We start from the raw sequence: 10,284 nt of genomic DNA, 5'->3' as shown, positions 1-10,284 counted from the left end.
TCCCCCCAGCCCGTTAACAGGTCCCTTCAAACACCGCGTGCTCATGCGTGAACCTCGCGTGTTACTGTATTAATTTCGTGTCTGGTTTAGTTTTGCGTATTTCGAGTGACACCTTTTGCTAGTGTAGTATTTTCTGATTCTTGTTATTTTCTGTTTCTTTTGTACACCGGCATTTGCGATATTAATTATATCTTGTTATTTATTCTACGCTGTGTCCCCTTTCTTTGTGCGTTCCCAGCCCTTTTTGTTATTGCGATAACTAATTTGCGCGGACTCTAGGCGGACATAATCTGCCTAGCACGTCACAGTACATACATAGCGCTTAGACCGTAAAAGAATTCTTGAACGCGCGATCCGTCTGGAGCAGCTAACTTTCGCCTTACATGACTGTACCTCGCACCACGCAGCTATGATCCGCGGAAATCCTTCGTTCTAATTGCATCTTAAATGCTTCCCATTTAAAAACTATTGCGAATTTGGACACACGGTTTGCGGGAGGGTACTCGGGGGACCCCCAGCCATCACTCACTTTCGGGTGTAAAAGTAGTTCTAGGACACCCTGTATAAACTGTACATAATTCCTATATAAATTTATAGGCATATGATGTATAATTTATTCACAATACTCGCTATGATTTTTGGAGCTCAGGTATTCAGCGCTGAAATTCTTTGAGGTGTTCTTTGCCCTCTCGTACATTTTTTGGTATCTTTTCTTATATGTTAGTCCATGGTTTTTCTCAGCCTGCTTCCCGTACTTCTATCCTGTGCGTTATTATCGTTCCCAAAATAGTTCCCCACCATAATCTTAGGAGTTTCCATGTTCTTCGCTGAAGTCTTCAAGATTCTTATATTTCTTATAATGTTTAAATCTGAACTCCAAAATTCAAGAGCAGGAACACATACGCCCTTACTCATACCTCTTTTTTGTAACATCTATTAAACATCATTTAATTAAAGACGATTAAATCGTCTTCAATTAATTAAAAGTGCAATACAGTAGAATCTCGATTCTATAAACAGGTTACGACTGCAGTGATCACAATCGAAGCGCTGCACGCTCCGCCCCTTTATAAACTGCTCAACATCTTTTGCGTTCGACAGAATCGTAACTGGCAGTATGAACTGTTGTACCCTTGTACTCTGTAACGTCCGCACCAAGAACATTTAGTTCTAGCCGTTACGCTCTTAAAACAGGTCCTCTACCACGAATGACGAAGTCGTTAAGCGGTAGGCTTCGAAGGAAGCGTGACAAGAATTGAAATAACCGAATCGAAAGTTTACTATATTAGGAAAATAAACCTGACATCGTCGCAAAAACATGGCGGTCAGCGCTATATGCATGTGAACTTCTTGCACTAAGTATTTCAAATATGTGCTAATTTTCGAAATACGAGAAAATATTTTTGTCGAGGTAATGTTGGTAAAATATAAAACGTAAATTGTCAAACACTTAATTCGATTATTAATTTTTTTTAAATAAGGTTAATTTGTTTTAAATGTAGAAATATTCGTAAACTATTCTTTACTCACGAGACAGAAACGTCGATTTCAAGCTCAGATACCATATTAACATGAGCTTATTGTTTGAGTTAAGAACGAAATATGTGTGTGATTATTGAGCATTGCGAATGCGAATAATTAGGAAAAATAGAACGGTACCATATGTATACTCTCACTATATAGGAGCCAGTCAAGCATTAATGCTGGTTATTAAACAAAACAAAATATCTTACCAGTATCTTTCACTTCTGGAGGCAGCATTACAGCTGATAAACTGAGATTGACCGCTAAGTGGTCAAAGTGACGATTGGGTGATAGAATAATTTCTCGAGCTTCATGGTCCATTTTATCATCTTCGGTAAATGCATTTAATCGATGTGAAGAGTAATATCGTGGCGAATTACTGCCATCTCTGGGACCAGATACAGCTGCTTGTTCAGCACTCTCCATTATCCTCTGAAATAATAATCCTTATAGTATCATTAAAAAGTAACATCCAATAAATATAGAGAAAAAAATACGTTGTTAAATCCAAGATGAACTGGTGAAGAAATATTATATTGGCTACAATCAAACATTGTTGAAACGCATCGTAGTATAAATTGTGTATGAGCTGTAACCGGATACAACCTAGTTTTTCTATTCTTATCCAAGCGTTAACTGGGAAAACTGTCTAGCGCTCGACCATAAACAGTTTTCCAGGTTAGTTCCTGACTATCCATGTGGACACGTACAATTGGACAGAACATTTTTTACATTGTTTTAATATCCAATAGGTACCTGAAAAATGTAATTGAAATAATGGGAAAATTGTATGATTAAAGCATTAAAAAAATAGGTATTTGATTTTACTATGTGTGCTGTTTTAAACAAAATTCGAAACTGCAATTGCCCGGATACCCATAGTGACGAGTGTGACAATCTGCTCATTGAGCCATCAGCCTAATTTGTATATGTTCCTTCAGTTTGTTACGTATTTTGAACGTAACGGGCAAGAAAGTCAGGTGTGTTGAAGATATAGTGCTTGTTTAGAAGAATTATACGAAAAATTTTATTAGGAACTAATAAAAATCTGATATAGTTACTGAATACAAGAAGATAGACCGTATGCGCCTCTCGTCAGAAGGACTAAAAACCTAGGTTGGGATTGATGCCCGCCTGTTGCTCTTTTAGGTATAAAAGCGCCTTCTCAGAGGTGGCCCCGTCTCAGACTAGTCGTGGGATTGGTACCACGGCGCGTCTATGAGGCTATCGAGGATGTTGAAATTTAAGTTGATCCAAAAAGTGCGAGCCGAAAACTTAACTAGGTATTCATCCTAATTCTAGGCTAAGCTAATCAGAGAGAGAAAACTGTATTAGTTTATTTGTCCGCTAGGCGAGCTTCATGTGTGGGACCACTAGTCCACTTGTCGGCCGCTGCTAATATTTATAACTGGCCCCTCTTTGCTAGTTGGTGAGAAAGGCTGCTATTTCACAGCGTTACAAGTTACAAGCGATAATTAACACTATTTGCATATGTGAAAACTAAGTTTTTCAGTTTTTCTCTGAAAATATGGTTTTGATATTGTGTATCAGTTTTAATTATTGTATGACAGATTAAATGTTACTATCATAAGTTCACGGAATATTTTAAAAAGTATTTTTTAAGATTTAGGGAAAATATCTTGATTTTTCAATATATATATCCAATGGTCAACTAACAAGAGACACGGTCGAGTCTCGCGCCAAGTAGAGGCAACCCGCCGAGAAAAGTTATTGATAAATCCACTATAGGAATCGAAGGTACTAAACTGATTCTCATAAAAATCAATGAGATTGATGTACGAGGTCAGGACGTATTGAAATGACGAGCGAGATGATTTTACTACAGGTCCATCGTCATCATTGTCGTCCATCTACCTTTTCACAGGACAGATGGCGCTGGCTGCTTTGCTCTCTTTACCTATGTGTACTTCGGATGGTCTTGGTAATATACGAATATACAATACAATGAAATACATTTTGCACGTGAGCACCGTTAGCACCGAATTTTCAGTTAATATAAAGCTGCTTTCTCAATAGTATAGAATTATTAATTCTTTAGACCGCACGAAATCAGTGTGTACCTATGTGTGTGCTTCGACATAGTTCCTCGTAATTCAAGTCACAATTTTTAGAGATACAGGATATCCAGATGTCTCTCTCCATAGGTTCCTATATCTAGGTGTCAGACGTGAAAGTCCAGGGTGTCCAAAAAAGAACATAACGAGCGACATTTCGGCGTTTCACTCAGACCATGGTATTCTTTCTGTTGTTCGCACGGCCTGAGATACGTAAATAATCCAGCACAGTCCCTTCTCTAGTGACGCTTATCTTCATTCGAAATTACATTTTTTTAAATTTGTATATATTTTTATGTATTTCTAAAAAAAACGGACTTATAAATTAAGATTATATGCCTTTAAACATTTCGACAACGCAATATATCGTTTCGTTCCACGTCTTATAAATATTAATAGGGAAAGCACATCATAGTTTTATAATCATTTAATCATATAATCATATAATCCAGGAATAATACATTATTATATGACACATTAACGATATTAAACACTGTATTATGTTTTGTTAATATCGAACAATAAAGATATAAATAAAAGGATAAGCCTGAATCTTCTCCGATAATATTCAAGCAAATTCAAATTACAGAGTACGACTTGGTATATTGATTATTGGAAAAAGGTTAGTTGTCAATCGATATGTTAGTAATTTTAAGGAAGGGGAGTCACATTGACCTATTAGAAGTAGTTTTACTGCTATAAAAAGGGAGTTAGAAGTCACATTCGGTGTGTGTGGATGTGGATTAAGAGATTAGAAGAACATCAGAGTTGTCGAGCGTGTAAAATCGTACTATTGAAGTCAAAATCAAAGTTGTAATTAGAATTGTGAAGTGAAGTCAAAACTTATATATTAAATATACGAGGTACCTCTAAAACTTATCCAAGATACAAATAATCAGAGTATTCATAATTTACTCGAAACCTTCCTGGGTAGAACTGAAGCCGTTATATAAGGCCTTTATCCATCCTTACTATTTCCAAAAAGGTAGAACTGAAGCCGAATTTAGGGCCTCTACCTTATTCTACCAAATCATTAATATAAAATCGAAACTTTGATCAACGTCTCACACATCATCAGGACTTGGATAAGACTGGTCATTCATCCCAAACGATCTAATTGAGTTTCAATCGCATACCGAAAGAAATTCAAATATGCTAGGAATACGAGATCTGAGTAAGTACAGAGTTATGCCTAAAACAAGTGGTAAGAAAGTTCAATTATGTAAATTACTTAGACAATTAGATAAACCGTACATTCGAAGAGAAACAAAACCAACAAGCCAGAAGGTTCTAGACGCGACAAAATATCAGATTAACGAACAAGACAATTCTATTCAATACTTACCGTGGAAATTAATTCCCATAAAGTTTTCAAAGTTACCAAAAGATCTACTTACTGAGGAATCACTTAAAAATAGAATATTTCCTGATCCACGAATATATATTTTGAGGGATTATCACAACTTCAAATCATAAAACTCGATAGGCCTTGTATTAACACGTGGACGTGCTGATAAAGTAGACCGAACCAACGAATTATCCCTTTTATTACAAACTCCATTTACGTCGCTTAATTTTCCGGAACCAACGATCGTAATAATATTTCTCTGATTAGCGACACACAATGTATTTGCATTTTATATCCGTAACAATATAGATTAGAGTGCTCAGACCTTCTTTAAGGAGGTTGTAGCATTTCACGCTAGTCAAATCACTGCTACGCTTTAGTAATCGTTTTTGTAAATTTTATGCATTATGTATTTGCATTACTACATGCGCCCTAAATCTAAAAAAACATTAATCCAGATTGATTTGCAAAAATATTAACTAAGTAACGTTAATTTTCGAGAAGATATGTTTTCGTTGAGTTTTTTCCACGAATAATCCATCATTCTTTACCTTTTTAAATGCGGGACTGCTTATTCTGTTTCTCAAAAGATGCTCTACAAATTGGCCGCCTAATTATTTGATAGTGCTAACCGTTTAAAAATGACAGCCTGTTTTTTATTCAGCAAAACAATTTCTTCATAAATAAATGGCTATAATTATTAAACGGTTAATATTATCAAATATCTATCATTGAAATCGGTAAAGAATCACGGATTATTCTTAGAAAAATTTGAAATAAAAATGTACCTGTTCGGCAATCGGAAATATTAGTGTAAATTCATCGCTATGAACGTTTCTATGAGTTATAGGCGCATATTATAATAGTGTGAAACGCTCTAAACTCCTTAATGTATCCCGTTGAGCATCAAAAACTTGTGATATCTCCCCAAAAAACACTTAGTGTAAAAAACTATACCAAGGACAGGAGTGCTCTGAGTTCCTCTAATAAAAAGTATTAAAATCATATTATTAATGCCAAGTACATGAGTCACTACTGTAACGTATTTTCTTAACTGGACACCGATAGGGAAAAATCCGAGAACTACGAGTAACTATCTTTGAGAACCAATCTACGTTACCTTCGGCCGACCACCCTTCGGCTATGCATCCGCAAGCCAGGCAGGCGCCAGTAAATTCTTTTATCACTGGGAACTGACAAGTCGGTATGACCTGGGAGTCGGGGTAGAATAGGCCCAACTCCGCCAAAACAAGATCTCTCATGAAACCTATCAGAAGATACGATAACTTAACGGATCCTGTCGATCAAATCCAGAGCGTTCCTTAGCGAATCGGTGCGTAACACTGAGAGATCCTCCACGGACACTTCCCAGTGCACCTAACGATAGGTGGACACCACATCATTAACTCGAGTCGGGTACTCTCCTTTGTTGGGCACCTCGGGTACGTCGAGACTATCGCCCCACGGCAGATTCGAGCACCTCGACCTCAACTAAACACTAACTAAATCTTCCAAGAGCATTGGCGTAACTATACAAATCAACCCGAGAACGTAGCTTTTGAGCAGATAGCAACTCGAAGAGAACCAGAAAGCGAGAACGTTGGCTGAATCAGTAGCCGGAGTCGCCTTGTGACCGTGAATCAAAAAATCACCTCATACTACATATGTATCTATTATATAATCTAGCACTGGCCCATCATTTTAATTATATTTTCAAAATTTCCTATAACGATTTCGCTACTCTTTTATATTCCTACTGCTTCTCGTATTTAATTGATTTAATTGTCATTTAATAATTAATAAAATTTAGGTGATTCCTCATCGAGTACTACTTGGCGGGTCCGTGCGAGGAATTCCGAAATACTTACTTTGAACGTACTAATAGTATCCTAAAACTATATGTTTGTTATTAGGCTTTTACCGTGATTATTTTTGACGAGTTATTGCTAATACCGGATCGCTCGATAAGGAATCACTTTATTTAGGAATCATTTTATTAATTATTAAATGAACATTAAATCATAATTAAATACGAGCAGCAGTAATAATATAAAAGAATAGCGAAGACGTTATAGGAAAGTTTAAAAATACAATTAAAATATTAAAATGATGAGCCGTGTTAGATCATATAATAAGCAAACATGAAGTGATTTATGTGGCTATAATAATATGGTTTCATTACTTTTTGTTAGAGGAATTCACAGCACTCCTGTACTGGGCGTGGTCTTTTACGCGTAAGTGTCTTTTTGGGAGATATCACAAGTTTTTGTTGCTCAACGGGATATAGAAGCTCTAAGAATTCAAATCTATATTGTTACCAATCAAAGAGATATATTACGTTGTTAAAAATGTTTAAAGGCATATAAATTTAGTTTGTAAGCACATTGAGATTTTAGGGTTTCGTGGCCAATATTATCATTAATACTCATGGTTTCCGGATGGAAGCCGCGTCTGTGTTCAGCTTCGTGCCGACGTTTCGCAAACGTTTCAGTCTGCATCATCAGGGCTAGGATGCTCCGATACTGAAGCTCCCTGTTTTCAGGAAGTCTTAATATACCTATGATTGCTCATGCGGATCAGTGCTTCATCTGATCATAAGTTGATTAGCAGACTGATACGTTTGCGAAACGTTGGTACGAAGCTGAACACAGACACAGTATTAATTGTAAGCCCATTATTTTTAGAAATGGGTGAAGATATATGCAAATTTTAAAAGAAAATTTTATCTTGAATGTATATAAGGATCATTAATGGTGTCCAGCTTGTTGAAGACAAGTGGTAAACGTAAGAGAGAAGGTTGTGTTAGATTATTTACGTACATCAGGCCGTGCGAACAACATAGTGGATACTGCGGTGTGAGTGAAACGCCAAAGTGTCACTCGTTGCGTTCTTTTCTGAATATCCTGGACTTCCACGTCCGATACCTAGATACAGGAAACTACGCAAAGAAACACCTGGACTTCGACGTTCGACACCTATTATAGATACAAGAAACAACACAGTGGAACGAGTGAATACTCTGGACTTCCATTCCCGGCACCTAGATACAGGCAACTACGGCGCCGAACACCCTGAACTTAAACATCCAATACCTAGATACAGGAAAGTACGGAGAGGAACACCTGGACATCCTATATCTCTAAAAACTATCACTTGAAATACGAGGAACTATGTCGAAGCACAGACATACGTTGTAACGTATTTCCTTAACTTGACCCGACACCGATAGCAAGACATACGGGAACGACTATCTTCGAAAACCAACCTACGTTACCTTCGGCCGTCCACCCGTCGTTCGTGCATCCGCAAGCCAGGCGGGCGCCAGTCAATTCTTCTTTCACCGGGAACTGACGAGCCGGTATAAACTGGGAGTTGGGATGGAACAGGCCCAACTCCACCAAGAACGAAAGCTCTGACGGAACCTATCAGAGGAGGCGATAGCTTAACGGATCCTGTCGATTTTTGGGGACGCGTAAAATCGAGAAACGCAACCGTAGGTGCTGATCTTTGGGGTCGCGTAAAATCAGCAAACGCAACTGGATACACGAACGGGAGCGGACGGTTACGGAAATGCACGGCCGCTCAGGCTGCTAAGTTTGAGGTAGAGAGGGTCGGATTAAGAGTCCGGAAAATAGTGCGAGAGACAGAGAGCGACGAGCCGAGAACGTATCAGAACGAATCTTAATTATCTATCGAGATCCCTTCACCAATTAATAAATTGGGAATCCTCACCGGAGCTGGTGCAGCTAATCCATGGGGGCCGAGAACTGTGTCCAAAGGACACTGGTGAGCACTGCACTAAGGCACAGCACTACACCACCGTAACACTCACAGGAATTCATAGAATTCCTGGATATCGCGAGAACAACGCGAGAACTGTACTGGAGATCCTCCACGGCCGCTTCCCCAGGGCATCGGGCGACAGCTGGGCACCACATCCTTAACTCGGGCAGGAGGTTCCTCTCCTGCCCTTAACCATATCAAAACTTTCTCCGCCCGCTCTACAGCCCTTCGCCCATCTCCAGCGGGGCGCCGGTATCTCACTCGGGCTTCTGCCATTCCGTGGAGACGTCTCCGTCGGGTACTCTCCTCTGCCGGGCAACTCGGTACGTCGAGACTATATCCCCACGGCAGATTCGAGCACCTCGACCTCAACTAAACACTGACACAATCTTACGAGAGCCTTGACATAACTGTACGGATCAACCCGAGAGCGTAGCTTCTGAGCAGGGTGGCGACCCGAAGAGAACCAGAAATCGAGAACCTTATCTGTATCGGTAACCGGAGCCGCCTTGGGACCGTGATTCAAAAAATCACGTCACAACGTATTTCCATCATACACACGCGCTCCATATGAATGCTGTTACGCTTTCCGTACGAGCTAAAGGCTTAATAATTATATACTATTGTGAAAGCAGCCTTAGCTATTTTCAGTACGGGAAACTCGGTGTGAACGGTAGCTTCATGTACAAAGCAGCCAGTGCCATCCGTCGTGTGAAAAAGTAGATGGACATGCGAAGATCACGACTCAACATCTCAATACTCACTGATCTCTCGTACATCAATCTCATGGATTTTCATGGCAATAAATTCAGAACCCTCGATTCCTACAGTGAATGTGCAATAACCTTTTCTTATATATAGTCGTTCAAAAATTATTTGATTCCAAACAAAGGTACAAGAGATACTTTAAATAAAGAGTCTCGGGGTGCTATGCCCTGCATGACGGGTTGTCTGTACTGGGCGCGTGACTCGACCGCGTCTCTTGATCAGCTGCATAAAATATCATAATGCATATATTTACCTTAACGGCGTCTATTTTGAAATCCATCATATTTGTCACTTCTTCTGCCATTTCTCGTACAAGTACAAGACCATCCTTCCTTGCAATTTTTGGCTCTATACCGTGATATTTCTAGAACAAAAATATTGCACCATTTGAAAATCGTAAATTAAGAGTTACAGTTTCAAAGATGTAACTGTTTCGACTTTGTCAGTAATTTAGATCCCTCCTCTTCAAAACCCTCCTTACCTCAAACTGAACAACCCTCAGCATGCTCTTATAACGAAAGTTTTGACACCTATCAAATCATTTCTGAACAGAATCTATTGAGGGAAAAGAGGATTGCTATTGCCAAATTGAATTCGCCACGCAAATTGTTAAGGGAGAACTGTAGTGCCCGGTGAACTTCTAGATGACGGTGTTACCTTGTGACGTGGAACACATAAAAACACACATGACGTAGTTGACAATGATCTGCCAACCAATTTAGAACCTCATGCTCAATGGCACACTATATGCAGGTGAATAAATTTCGTTCATACGTTTTACCTCTT

The 10,284-nt window shown here is 38.9% G+C and overlaps 1 protein-coding gene across 1 annotated transcript in view; it reads right to left on the bottom strand.

Annotated features, from left to right (window-relative positions):
- Positions 1-9,862, bottom strand: part of LOC107271106 (voltage-dependent calcium channel subunit alpha-2/delta-4) — a gene marked incomplete at both ends in the record, with an annotated part of 27,187 nt that extends 17,325 nt beyond the window's left edge. Inside the window, 2 exon segments of the mRNA XM_015746723.1 lie at positions 1,734-1,956; positions 9,752-9,862. Coding sequence (XP_015602209.1) covers positions 1,734-1,956; positions 9,752-9,862 — 334 coding nt within the window.
- Positions 9,863-10,284: the final 422 nt, after the last annotated feature.

The sequence above is a fragment of the Cephus cinctus genome, unplaced genomic scaffold (assembly GCF_000341935.2).
Source record: "Cephus cinctus unplaced genomic scaffold, Ccin1 Ccin1_scaffold0896, whole genome shotgun sequence".
Taxonomy (NCBI): Eukaryota; Metazoa; Arthropoda; class Insecta; order Hymenoptera; family Cephidae; genus Cephus; species Cephus cinctus.
The sequence above is the reverse complement of the archived record's forward strand: the minus strand, read 5'-3'. Positions and strand labels throughout refer to the sequence as shown.